The sequence below is a fragment of the Odontesthes bonariensis genome, chromosome 22 (assembly GCF_027942865.1).
Source record: "Odontesthes bonariensis isolate fOdoBon6 chromosome 22, fOdoBon6.hap1, whole genome shotgun sequence".
NCBI classification, from domain to species: domain Eukaryota; kingdom Metazoa; phylum Chordata; class Actinopteri; order Atheriniformes; family Atherinopsidae; genus Odontesthes; species Odontesthes bonariensis.
The window spans coordinates 32,213,259-32,230,381 of record NC_134527.1 but is presented as its reverse complement, the minus strand read 5'-3'; the positions used below and the strand labels follow the sequence as shown (position 1 = coordinate 32,230,381).

At 40.8% G+C, this 17,123-nt stretch overlaps 1 protein-coding gene across 1 annotated transcript in view; it reads left to right on the top strand.

The window, feature by feature from the left end:
• Positions 1-16,664, top strand: part of megf10 (multiple EGF-like-domains 10) — a 166,259-nt gene extending 149,595 nt beyond the window's left edge. Inside the window, exons 23-25 of the mRNA XM_075455505.1 lie at positions 12,876-12,920; positions 13,003-13,212; positions 14,772-16,664. Of these exons, the coding sequence (XP_075311620.1) occupies positions 12,876-12,920; positions 13,003-13,212; positions 14,772-14,935 (419 nt within the window). The 3' untranslated portion in view covers positions 14,936-16,664. The remainder of the gene's footprint in view (positions 1-12,875; positions 12,921-13,002; positions 13,213-14,771) is intronic.
• The last annotated feature ends 459 nt before the right edge of the window (positions 16,665-17,123 follow it).

The following is a 17,123-nucleotide window of genomic DNA, read 5'->3' as shown; positions in this document are numbered from 1 at the left end:
ATATATAACTAAATGTAGCCACTTTAAATTTAGATTACAAAATCTCCCTTTGTTCATCCTGGAGGATTTTTCTTATTGGACAAATGTGATATAACAAGGTCTCTTGAAAAACCTTTAGATGTTTCCCAGGGTAGTGATTGATCTTCTGTAGAAACTGATTTGATGGATAAAAATGACTAAAAATCCTCTAGCCCAGTGTTTCCCAACCGGGGGTACGCGTACCCCTAGTGGTATGCGGAGGTACTGCAAGGGGTACACGGCACACGGGGAGTTTTTTTATTTATTTATTTATTTTTATTTATTTATTAAGGCGTCACACTTTTATGGAGGACTGTTTATGAAGGAGACTCCAGTTTTGTGATGATTGTTACATGAGTTAGGCCTGTTAATGTATTCTTAAAAAAAAGAGAAATTTTACTTGTTTAAGTTAGATAATAAAGGAAGATTATTTAGATTTAGTATTTATACTATTTGGTTAATTATTTATATTTCAAGAAAATGTTTTTTATTCTTATGTTGAATTCAACTGAGGTTAAAAAAAAAGAGAGAAAGCCTGAGAATTTTATGTTCAAGTTAAGGATATTAAATAAAATGATTTTCATGTAATAACGACTGTGTTGCTCTACTTTTGGAGAATCATCGCACGCGTTGTATGTGTGAGGGGGTACTCGTGGTGTGACAAGAAGGCTCAGGGGGTACTCAGGCCAAAAAAGGTTGGGAAACACTGCTCTAAAATAAGACATGAATTTGTTGTCTGTAAGAATATATGGGCTAAATCTCCAGACCCTAGTTTGAGGGACTGAATAATTGGATAAAGACGGGAGCATGGTTGGAGTTATAGAGCGACAAGCAATTAAATACAGCAATATTTTTGATAAAAGTTATTTTTGATAATTATTTTCAAACTAATCCAATTCGTTCATATAGAGCCAATTCCAAAACAATTTCCTAGCTAAGGAAACCAACAGATTGCACTGAAACTTGTCTTCAGTCCAATCTCCTGTCCTGAGCGTGCCTGAGGCGACTGTGGAGAGAAACGACTCCCTTTTAACAGGAAGAAACCTCTGGCAGAACCAGAACCAGGAAGGGTGGCCATCAGAACCAGAACCAGGAAGGGTGGCCATCCGCCTCCACCAGCTGGGGTTTGAGAGGACAGAAAAGAGGGGACAACAAACACTGTAACACCATTCAAAGGATACCTGTTGGAACAGGGAAACACGAGTTAATGACCACAATAATGTCACATGTACATAAAGAGAGTAAAGTGAGGAAAGGTTGTTGTGGAGAAAAGGAGTGGAATACGCGTCGGCCAGTCTTTCATTGGGGATTTATTGAACAAACCGTCACAGCGAATATGCATACAGAATGTTCACAAAATGTCCACCGAGTTCATTTTGTGACACCCTTTTATACTGTCTTGGATCATAACAAGCGTACGTGGCCCTCTCTGGAGGCGCCTAGCTTTCGCCGTAATCATAAACAAGCTCATTCTAACTATCAACAATATTCATATGAACCAGTCAACAAAGCACACGATGTAATTACAGGGTTCCCGCGGGGTCTTAAAAAGTCTTAAAAGCATTGAATTTATGAATTTGGAAATAATACCTTAAAAAGACTTGAAAAAGTCTTGAATTTTGATATCTGGGTCTTAAAATTTGTGCAGTAACTTCTCCGTATCACATTCTCCTCAAACGTTTCATTTGTCAACAAGGCTACTATTATTTTGAAAAGCCTAAATAACGTAGCCTAAATGAAGAGTGGCGGAACCAATCATTGAGAACGCAACGCTGCCGCTACCGCTCCGCCCCGGGTCCGATCCCATTGCTACAGCACTGACACAGACCAATTTTAATTTTAACAAATTTAAAAAAAAAAAAAAAAAGTTTTTCTTTGCCGGTAGGTCTGTGAAATAGGCCGTGAAATGGGTATTATTTTTTTTTATAAATGGTCTTAAAAAGGTCTTAAAAAGACTTAAATTTGACTTGAAGAAACCTGTAGGAACCCTGAATTAGGATGTCATGACATTTCTCTCCCACATAGTCCCCCCTGAAATCACTTATCAGTGATTTAATAAAGAACTAATCTAAAATGAAAGAAAATCATCCCACATAGTTAATTAATCAAGAATTAATTAACAACCAACACTAAATTATTCTAATAATTCTACACTCTCCATCAACGGGAACATTTTGAATAAATGAAAAGGAATATATATATATGTACCCGAATCACATTACATGATTAAATGAATTCAACAATAACACAAATTTACACATTGCCATCACACTTGTCCACTGTTCGCAGTGCATAGGAGCAAAAAACCCACCGGCTGCTACTTTCGTAACTCATGTTCTTATTTTGGGAAAACTCACCTACGGCCCCACCCCACTGGCAACCGACCACTTTACCAAAGGTCGCACTCCGAACAGTCGACTAACACAACTGGCAATGGACACATTAGTGATCAGTTCTGATTGATAATACACATAGAATGAATACACCACCATCAAATCAATTAATCACAGTTTTGTACCAAGTCCAATACACAAAATTATGGATTATCACACAACAAATAGTAATAAAATGCAATGTAATGCAGCTCTTCCAGTCCCATCCCATCTCCCGTACTCTGGGGTCGTCTGCTCCTGGCCGAACATCCGTCCGGCTGGGTCTGGAACTGCTAAGCTAACTCTGGGAGGAGAGGTCGCCAGTACGTCACTCCCAATCAAAGAGATCTTCAGCATCTCTTCTCCCTGTCAGACTAAACTTGGTTCCACATTCGAGGAAAGAATCATGTGAACCGTCCGTTGATAACCTTCATTCGTTGGCCCGCTCTCCCATGCGTTGGTCCTCAGACCTGGTCTCGCATGGTCATCTGCCTCCTGATCCCTTCCACTGTTCGTTTGAACATCACTTGCAGCAAACACCTTCTCAGAATGGGTATAATGCAACACCCCAATAGGGAAACCATTCTCACTATCAACAATATTGCTATTCCCGCTTTAACTGTCATCGCTCCCCCTTCTCCCAAAATCCCAAACAGACCAGTCCACCACCGTTCACCTCCACCAGCATCACACGTCCGCTCCTCTCTCCGTTTTCTGAACTTCTTCACGGCCGTTGTAAACGTCCCACCAGCTGCAATGTTCCCGGGTATAACCTTGTCTGTTCTACCAAGCCATCATACTCGTCTCATGTAGTTGTTCTCCAAAGCCTGCAAACCCTTCACTCGTGTAGTTAAGAATCCTCTGTTGGTTGTAGTATATATAATTAATCCACTCCCCATTTTGTTAAATATGATCCACGGCAAAATAGACTCAAGTCCAGCTGCAATCTCACTGCGTGCTTTGAACTCAAAAGGAATCCCTCTCGGCTGCCCTATTGCATCCAAGTAAACGTGCTCATCCCTGATGTAGTCATCACTAGACCTTTTAACTCTCCCTTTTTCCACATCCAAACCTCGCATCTCATTTACCTTGTCATACATTAACACAACCGATGTCTTCCTCCTCACCAGCGCCCAAAGACCTATCCACCTGTTGGGTAACACATTTAACAAAACATCATCTCCACACATCCAGTAACTCTCAGCTACCGATTGTGTCTGATCCCCAAAAAGATATAGCGTTAAAATTATCATTTCTATATTTTCACATTTTGATCCAAATAAATAAATCCTAATAAATATTGGTTTCATATTTGCGTGTGGAAACCAAGATAAAACCCATGTGACATTGCATTTAACGGTAGTACTACCTATGTGAGTTCCAAAAGCATTCAAACTCACCATCGTAATCTACTCTATAATCAGTCGGAGGCCCATCCTGTCTCCTCCTCCGGACCCATGATCCACACTTCCTCACCATCCTTTATTCCTACGTACTTAAATTCAAGCTTAACATCTGCCTTTTCACGACTAGCTCTAGTGTGTATTGCTGGCAAAGTTTGTGGCGTGGCATGGTCTGAGTGGGTGTGTATTGTTGCATCATACTCATCTGACCCAGGCTGGCTACTTCCCTGCGGGGTGGCTTCATCACGGGACCCTTTCCCGCCTCTCCTGTTTGCGGGATCCCGTCCAACATCTCCAGGCTTCGTTCTCCTGAGCCCATGCTGTCGGCCAACACCCACACCTGGATGCTCATAAGTGTCAGAAATCTTAACCTCTTCCTTTTGTACATCCTTTCCCTCGGACTTAACTCCGTCTGTGTCTTAGTCCGAACCTTAGTGCAGTGATTCAAATGGTACCATGTGTTGCTACCTTCCATTTGAACTGCTGTTGGCGTTGCTCGCACCATTGTGTACGGTCCTTTTCATCTTGGCTCAAGCCACTTCCTTCGGAACACTTTGATGTGCACCTGGTCGCCTGGCACCACTGGTCTCTCAACCAGCTGTTTGAGACTCAAGTCTCTGGACTCCTCCTGTAGATAGATTGTTCTGTGGATTGCAGTTAATTGCTCCATATAAGCTGTCCACTCTGTTTGCACCTGCTCAAGTGGGGGCCCTTTAAAGGGACCTCTCCCTGAGGTGCCGGCATGGGTCGACCCGTTAGCATTTTATGCGGTGTTAGTGCGTGACTCTATGAGTCTGCATACGAAAGCTCATTAGTGCAAGCAGCAAAGCATCCAGTTAGTTTAGTTGAAGCACAGATTCAATTCAATTTCACTTTCCAGGTTTATGAAATATGTATGACCAATGTATGTATGTGACCAATATCCTTGTGGTGGGCGTGACATCTGGCTCCAGTGACACCATTGGTGCCAAAACAGCAAGCTGGCACTTTGATGCTAATTTCGCTGCTTCATCAGCCGCGTTATTACCTTTACCGACCATTTCGTTACCTTTTCGATTATATGACACTTTATCACTGCCAGCTTTGCGAGGAGCATCATGGCTGCAATCAGCTCCTTCATTTGGACCTCATGTCGCACTGGACTTCCGTCTGACCTCCTGAACCCTCTCTGCTTCAAAACTGCTTCAAACAAATAGCAAATATCATGAGCATATGCAGAATCTGTGTACACATTCGTAACCTTACCTTTCACCAGTCAACATGCTTCCGTTAGTGCCTTCAGTTCAGCCAACTCTGCCGAACATGGCTGTTCACACTTCTCAGCTTTCACCGTCACAAAGTTTTCCACCTTCCTGTTTCACAACTGCAAAACCTGCATGATTACCCAAATGGTCTCACACCATGAACCATGCACAACATAAGTGACGTCAGCCTGCACAAGTGGAGTTGCTTCTAAGTCAGGTCTCAGTTTAATGTACCACACAGCTTCTGCCACACGCTCATGTGGTTCTCCTTCAAACTCACGTGGAATGACATCCGCAGATCCCGATGTAGTACACTTCTGTATTCTCACATCTGGACGTGTCAAAAGATGCACAACCTGCAAACATCCTGCCTGAGTCACAACATACCTACTCTGATTTATTAGTTCTGAAATCTTATGGTTTTTATTGGAGACATATAAGAAAAATGGCTTCTCATAGACTAGTGTTGGCCGTTTTGGATGACTTTTGCTAATTTTGTTTCAAATTTTCAAAAGCTAACTTAGCCTCTCCAGTTGTACTTTCAACCTTTGATCTTTGGATTTTTCATGATTCCTTCCAGAGGAAGCTAATTTTATTGCAAAATCTTCCCAAGAAAAAGATCATACTTGTTTTATTTTTAATTTTATTTATTTACTCATTTAGTTATTTATTTATTTATTTTGGATACGGCGCTTTACTTACTCCCCCCACGTGGGATGGAGAGATATCAGTAATTCCCAATGGGATAAATAGACACTCTAATTTAGGCTATCAATGCTAAAATTTAAATTCGAAACTTTGTTTTGTTTCAATTTTAGAAATATTGTAATAGTGACATTTAATTTCAAATTTAGAAACTTTGTTTTGTTTTGTAATAGTGACCCACCTGAGGGCGGTTTTTAAACCCTTTTGAGTACGTCTGATGTAAGTGTACTTCTTACCTCTATATGTCAATGTAACCCAATACTGGGATTCCTCTGCCAGAGGAACGCCTTGGACCTGCCGGGCCACTTGCTCCGCCCCGCAGGGACTGGCCACGGTCCTGCTGAACACTCGGGTTTCTCGGTGCTCTCGGACAGCTGTAAACAAAGTGTCCCCTCTCGCCACAGGCCCAACATGCCCCCGAGGACCTTCGTCCTCCAGGTGCACCTCTTCTTGACCTTTGACAGGGTCGACGATGGACTTGCCCCTGTGATGGCTGTTCAGCGGCCCCCGCTGTCATGGCCTCATTTCGTACTTCTTGCTTCGCTTGCAGTTCTTCTAACTGCAACCGTGCAAGTTCCCTTTGCATATCCTTCTCCTGGTCCTTCCGTTTCAGTTCTTTTCTGTATTTGTCTACTGCATGCAGCACGTGGTCTCGGAATTGCCCATGTGACATTGAATTCAACCCCACCACATCCTCCAGCCTCCCCTGAACTGGGGCAGGCAGAGCCTCTTTGATGGAAACTCTGAACAATGTCACCCAAGCTGGGCTCTTCTACTCTTGTCTCCATTTCTTCAATTGTTGTGCAATGTACACAACCGGACTCTCTGTTCCTGACAGTGGCTCCCCCTTTAATGCTTCGAGGTCCACTCCTACAGGAAACTCAGCTCGTAACGCTCTCCAGAGTGCAGCTCGATATGCATTAAAGTCAGTTCCATCAGCTCGGTGGCTTAACATCCAGTCATTCTCACTGTGTCTCAAAATGCCCTCCATGGTAGAAGTTCCAAAACACAGTGCCCACACTGCCTTAATGTGTCCCACAGACAACAGTTTATCCACAGTCTCTTGTTCAAAAGCTCTTATCCATTTGCTTGCACCTGTGTGAATGTCCGGCAGTCTGGCAACCAGCCCCGCTAGGACGAGCGTCTGCCACGGCACATACTGTCCCTGCGTCATTTCTATCAAACTCGCTGCTGACGCTGTTGGACTCTTATGTTCTTCAGAAGATGCCTTTTGAACTGGAGGTGCCAGTTCTGGTGATTTTTGATCTTGTGGGAGCTGTCCCCTTGCCTGATCTGAATTACAGACGGCGTCTGGCTCAGGAGCTCCATGACTGCTTGATGTAGCTATTTGTGGTTCTGGACGTTCATGAGATATTTTGTGATTTTTTTTTTTTATTTCAGAATCTCCTTGAATGTTTACTGCTCCTGGCAGTGTTGGATATAGCTCTGCATTTTCAAAGAAATGTAAAACTTTTAATTCAAGCTCTCTCTTTTCCTGTCTCTTTTTGCTTTTGTCCTTTGGTTTGTAAGCTTTAATCCTTTGTTCCATAATCTTACAGGCAGCTCCATTGAAAGTGCCCCCTTTTGGCCAGGGTGAGAAATAATTTTTTGTTCGTTTTTCCCATTTTTGAGATATCTTTTTAATATCTTTGGAATGTTCAGGATGCTTGGCGCTGATGGTTATTGTTGGTGTTACATCCATTGTTTCACCTAGTTAGTTCCCTTCTTTTGACTTTTTACTTATCTATTTTTTCCCCTAATTTTATTTTATTATTATTATTATCCCCCTTTATTTTTATTTTTTTTAACAACTCTTGAAAGTCAATTTAAATTAAACTAACTCTAATCAATGCTAATTATGGCTAACGAAATGCTAACAAATGCTAACCAATGCTAATTATTGCTAATCAATGCTACTTATTGCTAATCAATACTAGCTTCCTTGTTGACCAATGCTAATCGAATGCTAATTATGCTATTCAATGCTAATTATCGCTAATCCATGCTAGTGATTGCTAACCAATGCTAATCAATACTAACTTTCTTGTTAACCAATGCTAATCACTGCTAAACAATACTAATTATTGCTAATCAATACTAGCTGTATTACTAATGCTACCCAATGTTAATTTATTGCTAATCGAAAGCTCAGTTAATGCTTACTCTGTTTGAAGTGACTCAGGCTAAAGGCGTTGCCCCAACCTTTGCTCACATCCGGATGCGTCCGATCCAATCCATACACAATGTCCTCCACCAATCCTGATGATACAATGCACGTCACATCTACGTCAATTCTGACCAATGACATGAAAATATTTTTTGACCAATGAAATCTGAACACACCTCTAAATCTACCTCCAATGAAACACGTCTGGGACACGTAACTTCTAACCAATCAAATATGAACACACCACTTAGCCTGCCTCCCAGGCTCTTATTAACTCCTCCCAATCTGTAATCTTATGAACAAGACATAACAATTGAAACACACCCTAACTCAAAATGGCGTTTGTCACACTTTTGTAACAAATTAAGAAAGAGAAAGAAATACAGTCTGTCCAGCCGTGGACAGGGAGAAATACAAACCAAACAATACAGAAATAACAATTGCACTATTCTTCACATCAAAATGGCGTTTGTTAAGAAAGAGAAAGAAATACAATTTAACATGCTGTGGACGGGGAGAAATACAGACCAAACGATACAGAAACAATGCATAAGCGAAAAACTTTCTTAATCAGGAATGTCAACAATCGCCTGAATAAATCGACGAACAAATGCCTTAGAGACAGCAAACTCTCCTCTAAGTTTGCGAAACCCTCATTTACTCGACTGATAACAACTCTGCAATTAGCACATCACCTAAAGAAAACTAATAATTATTACAGTTCAACCATAAAGTGCTCTGGAAAACAAACAGGAAAGAAAATGTGATCACACACGAACATTGTGGAACAGCATCAGAATGTCAAGGACGAGACAGCGTGTAACCTTATTTCAACAAACTATCAATGCGGCAATTATAACAATGAAGCAAATCTGAGTGTCTCTGCACTCACTTAATCTTTTATTTAGCCTAAGATTATATGTAAGACGTTGTGTTAACTCTGTGTGTTAACTCGAAATGACTAAAAATACTCAATACTTTTTTTTTTTTTTTTAGATACACATTAAGCAGCAGGATTTCACACACATCGACAGACAAAGACAAAGACCGGTCACACACACACCAAGTCAGTCGATCAAAGTTTTGTCAGTCACCGTTCAATTCTTCACAGTTTTAAATTAACAATTTCTTTCATTTAGACTTTTAATTTTTCAGGAGATGTTGGTGTCGGCAATATATGGAATACAAAATGTGTTTTCTCTACAAGCCTCGTGATATGGTCTCTGACCAAAGCAACAGATGCTGACGTGTACTTTCAGCTTCCCTATGACCTCTTATCATAATCTGCTGTGGCCAATTCATGAACGAATTTGAATTTTTTCTCAAAATGTCTTTCTACTGAGGTCTCGGATAACTCCAAAGAGTTCTAAGCAGATATAAAATGATATAAACATATATTTAAAATGTGCCCCTTCTAGAACTGGATTTTTTCATTTCAGAGTTTTCTAGAAAGTCTTATTGATCCAACCGTCAAACTTTTATGTTTGCAAGTCAATCAATTATCAGTATTCGTCTACTCCTTGACTAGTGAAAATGATTTCCACATATATTTAATGACTATAATGTGCCCCGTACTTCCGCCAGTATTCCTCCCCCCAATGCATTGAAGGATGGCTGGTGGTTGCAAGAGACACCATTAGCGATTGCTTTACAACCTGCTCGCTTCTTTAAAGCTTATTCATTAATCCAGTTTGAATTCATCCGATTCATTACCTGCCGGAGCGCAGCAACTAGCCCTTCCTTAATCACCACAAAAAAAAAAAAAAAATACAACAACACAATAGCCAGACCAACTGCTCACAGCTGTCTGCTCTCACATAAGCTGCTGTTTACCCAATTTTTATCCCAATTCAAACATATGGCTCCTCTTGGCCCAAAATTTCAACAATTACAATTTCAGCAGCCCCCCTGCGCAGAGGTAAACAATGAAATGCTTACCGAATGCAGAATCCGTCCTCTCTCTACTGTGTTCTTTTGATTTGGGGAAGCCGAAAAAAGCCGTCAGCTGTGCTCCACCAACAGAAATCCGCTGCATGATGGTAGGAAAAAAATCCCACCTGCCGGCCAGCTTTTCACAGCTGATGTCGGTTGTCGGGGCACAGAGGACACGCTCCGCCGGGATCCAGATGCAAAATCTCACGAATTCGAGGTCACCATTATGTTGTGGAGAAAAGGAGTCGAATACGCGTCGGCCAGCCTTTCAATGGGGAATTATTGAACAAACCGTCACAGCGAATATGCATACAGAATGTTCACAAAATGTCCACCGAGTTCATTTTGTGACACCCTTTTATACTGTCTTGGATCATAACAAGTGTACGTGGCCCTCTCTGGAGGCGCCTAGCTTTCGCCGTAATCATAAACAAGCTCATTCTAACTATCAACAATATTCATATGAACCAGTCAACAAGGCACACGATGTAATTAGGATGTCATGACATTTCTCTCCCACAAGGTGTGACAGATGAGCTCCCCCAGCAGTCTGGGCCTATAGCAGCTTAAAGGGACAGTTTGCCTCTTTTGACATGAAGCTGTATGACATCCCATATCAGCAACATCATTTCTGAACATCTTCTTACCCCCTGCTGCGTCCTGTGAGCAGAGTTCCAGCCTCGTTTTGGTGTTGATGAAGGTAGCCCAGCTAGTTGGCTGGGGTTTAAAAAATAAAGCGTTTTGCTTCTCAGAACAATATGCGTTCAACAGAGTAATACATTTGCATCACAAAATCGTTCTCCAGGAAAAAGTCAGACCTCACAATCGCTTGGCACTATTTTCTCTCCCTTCGTATCACTCCGTGCTGTGTAAACTGTGCAGACCGAAGTGCAGACCGAGCACTCCCCTGCTTCCGAGCAGCAAACACCGTAACAGGCGCGGCTGTCGGCAGCACGCAGTGATACGAAGGGAGAGAAAATAGTGCCAAGCGATTGTGAGGTCTGACTTTTTCCTGGAGGGTTTAAATGGCAGTTACAGCCTCCTGAAATAAATGTATTCTTGACATTGAGATCAGATCAGAGAATAATGTGGCCAGGAAGTCAGTAGGATGGCCAGAGTGCTAATACACATTCATGATGGCAATATATTTCTCAATGTAGTTCACCTTTGATAATTAGGTACAGTCCTCCCTTATCCTTAATGCAGTTTGACATTTCAAGTGATACATTCCTCTTAAACAAAATAGTAACTCCCCTACTTCTTGTTGTGAATGAGGAAAAGAAGAGCAGATCAAACCCTCCTGACTGCAATTTTAAGTGTTCTATACTGTTCAAGTGGGTCTCTTGCAATAATGCAATCCCTTTTAAGATAAGTCAAGACTTTTAGCTGCTTAACAGGTGTATGGATACCATTAACATTCCAGGAGCATCATTTTGACATAGACATTGTGAAGCAGAATTCACCAAGCTTTGGATTGGTAACCCACTCGTAGGGAAAGTGAGCTGGGTTTAGACCATTGTGTGAAGTGTTAGTTTCACCCTACTGATGATGTGTTGATGCAGTAGTAACCCTGAAATTCATCCCAAGTCAAGAAACAAAGGATATCTAGAGTCCCCATTGTGTCCTAATATTAAAACATTGTTAAAGTGAAAGATGAGCAGAGTGCCACATAAGAAACAACTAATGTACCAAGAACAAAATAATTCTGGTTTGCATATTGGCATTGGGATCAAACGCGGTGTTTCTCTAATGCAGAGTTCTGGAGTGAACTGACAGCAGAAGACCAAGAGGAGTTGCCTTAATTAAACCAACATCACAGTTCTGTAAAAGTAAACTTCCAGGGAGTCCATGTCGTGTTCCACAGCGGTCAGGTCCCAGAACATGTGAAGGAAAGTAACCCTGAGTGAGGCACGTAGCATCCATGGGCAGATATTCTCCCCTCCGTTTCTGAAGTTCGCATGTCCAGATCTATCTTTGCAATAGGTGTGAGAGTGGCTATAGCTTCTCGTCAATAACCTTAGTGATAGAAGCTGTGATCTCTGAGACCCCTTCTCCAGGTGCAGATGCTGGCGAGCTGTCTTCGTTAGTGTGCTAGCCCCAACAACCGGCTGGCTGGGTTCCTCAGCATTTTACCTGTTTGTATTCTTCCTGTATGGCATATTGTCAGACTGCCTCAAAAAGTAGTTAAGACTCATATAAGTTGCAGTGTCACAAAACTCCCAGTGGACTGTGATTTTAGGTAAAGTTATAAAAGTATAACCAACTCCGCCTAACGCGTCCATCCTTAAAGCCGCCATCTTGAGAGCCCACCTGATTTTACCTTCTTAAAGGAGTTTTAGCATCCTTTCCATGGTTTCCACTAACAGCTCTCTTGTTGGTGCCACGTTACCGTCAGCTGCTGCAGAAGCTCTTTAACTCTCTTTTAACTGCACACTCATCTGCAGATTTAGACTTGGTGTTGGTATTTCTTTTAGAAATGGAAATTATAATTCCACCTTTTGTTCATCGACTGGATTTTTAAAAAAAAGTTTTTTCTTTTCAAATAGAATAATGTGGCTAAAGAACGCCCTCTAAGAGAACACCCAGAAATCACTGTACATGTATTGTCCCGCAAAGTTAGAAAACAGATGTATGCTGTGGCTTCCGTTGTACTCCATTAAGATCCTCAAATGTTGTTTCCACAGCTGAGATTGGAGCTGGAAACAACCAAACCACCATCAGTTTTTAGCATATCCTTTTACTTGTAACAAAGTTAAGTTAAAGACCCTAAAGCCTTGGTTGTCAGTGATGACTCTATAGTTTTGACATTAAACAGTGGTACTGAGTATTTACCTGAAGAACCATGTCTGTACTGTACACGGTGCTTTTCTGACAGCTATTCCCTGGGTACAGAAACATCACTCTTAAATCATTGTTTAAGTGGTGATTCCATATTTAATAACAACCTTGTTAAATCAACTGCAGTGTAATCTGTTTGGAGTATTTCACGTTATCTTTCCTTCTCCCACTCACTCTCTGTTTGTCCTCATGACAGGAGCCTATGGAGTTGACAGGGGGTACATGGGAAAGTCTTTCAGAGGTAGGGTCTGCATATGACCGTTAAACCTCTCAGTTTAATGCTGTTCTTCATCTCTCATCGTTCTCTTGTTCATGTTATACAGATCTGGTGAAGGGCACAGCATATCATGTCAGCTCCTGTTCCCTTAACAGCTCAGAAAATCCATATGCCACAATAAAGGACCCTCCCCAGCTGACACCGAGAAACACAGAGTGTGGCTACGTGGAAATGAAATCACCAGCCAGAAGAGATTCAGCATATGCTGAGATCAGCAACAGCAGCCCATCCAATAACCGGAATGTCTATGAAGTTGGTAAGGAGTTTGTTTTTTCCTATGCTTCCACACACATTGCACTGCTTCGTCCAACCATAGGTTGGCTGTAAGTTTCTAATCTTCTATTAGAATAACAGTCATTTTCAATGCAATACTCCAGTGTGAACATTTTAGGCATTAGAGGTGAAGTTAATGAAACATTTCCATATGAAATAAATGTTCCTTTACTTTCAGTAATTTAAGGATTTAAAAAGAAAGAGTAAATTATTTTTCCCATGCACAACATTTTTCATTTGTGTCTAAAAAGTGGTAAGAGTAAACAAAAGTAGACACACCAATCAGCCAGAGGCTTTTTTTTCTGCTCTTGGCTTCCCCTACAGTATTGGAATGTAATACCACGGTCTCATAAACAAACCTCCGTCTGAACACTCACGACTACACATGAATTAGTTGTCATGTTTTACAGGCTGGAAAAAAAAGACACGTCCAGTCACCGGTTCTGTTCATACGTTAAAGCAGCTGATTACTAGATGCTGCACGGATAGAGAGAGTCCCTTCTTACAAATCGATTGGTTACTTTTAATGTTCATGTTGATAATTCTTCATGTTCATTTTGCTGCATCACACTTCATGAAGAATGCAGGCTCCTTCACTCACCACTGCACTTTGTATGGGCGTTCTCTCAACCAGCAAACAGAAATGCACATGTTGCTGTTTATTACAAAGGCAGCATAGGTAAATTACCAGCTTCCATTTCAAGCCTTCTGTCACATCACACCAGCCAATAGGACACTTTTAAGTCTTCTTTTAAATGTTCTCCTGGAGCACTAAGAGCTGGTAAAACTGCTCTCCTTCTCAGCTCATTATGTATGGGATGAGCTTCAAAATATCACCCTACAAACAGTCCTCTCTGTACATCATTTTAAAGATCTTTAGGAACCCATTTGAAAGAACCCCTTTTTTTTTTAAACTTAAAAAAAAGAAATGTACTTCACAATTCATATTTCACTAAGATTTGAAATGGTCTTTTATGTGAAACTTTTATGTTGATATTTTGTCTTATGCTGCTCCTTGGTCAGGACTCTCTGGAAGAAGAGATCTAGCATCTCAATGGGACCTTTCCGGCTAAAAAAAGGAAATAGATTAATACATAAATTGATAAATAAGAGACAAGGTAGAGTATTGTTACAGGACCTATCAAGAATAAAACTGAATAAGACAAAAACGTATAAAATATGCAAAAAGCATCTCCCCACAGGCCCACAAAGACTGCTTAGAAGGGACTCAAAGAGTCTGAGGTGTTCGCCCAGCCTCTAAACTACCAAGACCCCACCCACAACCCCCAGGGCCCAAAGAGTCTACTGCTAACATCCCTGTAATGGATGCTCCAGGACTCTCAGATATTCTTCTCTCATTCCTTGACTGGTCAGGCATGAGGAAGACCTAGATGATATTTAGCATATTGTCATAATATCATGGCTGATCGGTGTCTAGCTAAAAGTGATATCTGAATTTTGTCCTGAATGTTGGGCTGTTGCTTTGTGGCTTTAAACTGCTGTCATTACTGCAAATGCCAACTAACTTGTCTTTGATTTCAGAACCGAGTGTAAGCACCATCCACCCAACTGAAGAAGACAACAGCCAGCAGCTTGGGCTGGAACCATATGATCTACCAAAAAACAGCCACATCCCCTGTCACTATGACATCCTGCCTGCCAGAGAGAGTCCTTCCTCGGAACTAAAGGAGCTTGACAACGAATAAAAGGACAGAGATTTAGTACTGAGACCAGGTTTCATGTTTAGTCTGTAGCTCCAGTACAACATGCTGTACATACAGGCACACTTTATATCCATATCTTCACTTCTTTTTTTTTTTTTGTAATATTTGACTCAATCATTTGGTTTGAGTTAGTTTTTAAGCTTTTTTAAATAACAGTTGCTGTAATTACAAAAAATCTTAGGACATTCCTCATATCTGGGAAATATGGTCTGTGTGGTTTGAATATAGCACAGTTAGTATGATGTATTGTCTTACCACTCCTTAAGGCAGTGTTTCTGTGTGTTCCTGTTGGTGAAATGCTCATATGTCCTCCGACTGATTCTCTGATGTCTCTGAACTTCGTGTACTTTTCATCTTCTAGTCTCAACATGACAAATTGTACAAATGGTCATAAAGGTATTGTAGTACCATTTGTACAACCCATGGTCTGTCTGCCATGGGCTTTTTCTGATTTTGAAAGTGGCAAAATACAATGTATGCTACCCCACAATCTGCAAATGTATGAATTTATGCTGTAAAATGGTTTTAAATGAACTGCTCACTTTGTTTTAAGCATGCTGAGGGCTTTCTGATTTTTTTTTTTTTCATGCAATATTTAATACCGAGCAGATCTCTATTTTTGTAATGGAAAATGAATTCTTATATGCATTGTATTGAGTGTTACTGTGTATAACCTGCAGGTGACCTCGCCACAAGATACCACATATCCTGTTTGTGATGCCAAAGATTGTGTTGGAAAAGCACAGAGTCAGTTATTTTCTGAGGAGATTAGAGGCTTTTAATAATATCTTGCTAGAGAGAGCAACACAGTACAAGGTACAGAGCTGCTCTGAGCACTGAGACAAAAAGAATTCAGTTGTAATGCACATTGCTGCATTACAACTGAACTCTACCTTTCCTCTCTAGCTACAGTCAAGGTTACACAGACACCGCTGCAAGTAGCAGCTCCAGTTCTATCCTGCTTAAATGCAGCTTCATCACATAACAAGCACACGATGTTCTCAGGAGGAAAGCGAAAAACAGGACATGTTGTATCTTGCGGTAAGGTCATCTGCAGGATATACACAGTAACACTCAATACAATGCGTATAAGAATTCATTTTCCATTACATGAGTGTTAGAAAATTGTTGTCAGTTGTATCAAGGATTAAATGTTATGTTTCTTGGGGAAGAGCACCTGTCAGTCTGCTGACAGTGTTTTTTATTTTTGTGCATAGTAACTTCGGATGCAGTCAGACAGGGTTGGTTTAAAATTTAAATAAACCAAGAGAAGAAGAGCCATTTACAGAGTGCAGTCTGCATGGTGCCTGAGGTTCTGTGTTAAGCTCACTCTAACACCATTGCACTTTTGACGTTCCCAATAATTTTTTCACAGAAAGAATTGGTTTTTTTTAATGAATATCATTGATCATACATGTTGCTCAGCAATTATAATCAGTGCACTATGACACTTATTGCTTTTTACAGTAGCTCTTCTGTGCTTGATATTCTTTGATACATTTGTACTTCACAAGAGTAACCCGTTCTCCTAGTGTTACACATATTGTTTATTGACCACTTTACCCAACTTTCCAAAGGTGTTGGTTGTATTATTTGGGACAGAGCAACCAGGACTGGATTGAAAACCATGCTACTGTGCTCAGGACCATGTTAATTGTGGTCATGCTTCTGCTTGGTATTAGCTTGTAATCTGTATTTTGATATCGTACCTTTGTCTGATAAAATGCATTGTAAATACATGCAGAACATATTGCAGTCTGATTGTTTTTGAATCAGCCAGGCCACATGGTGTTCTGACTCACATTGTGTTTAGAAGTCACAATCATAGGCTGTGAAATAGATAGACATAGCAGTCTGCTGTCAGATGTGAAGACAACATGGAAGTGCTTTAAATTGCAATACCTCTGACAGCTACTTGATGCTGGCACCATTTTGGCTCCAATAGACTCTTGTAAAAAGAAAATCATCAATTTCTATCAGGAAAAAAAATGAGTCAACATTTTTTCTCTAGTCATTATGGTGTCATTGACCGGATCCTCTCGTTCTGATCAATGCGATGGTTGTCATTATGAAAGTAAGTCCTTTATTTCAAATATATTATATTGCCAAAAGTATTCTCTCACCCATCCGAAATAATTAACTTCAGGTGTTCCAGTCACTTCCATGGCCG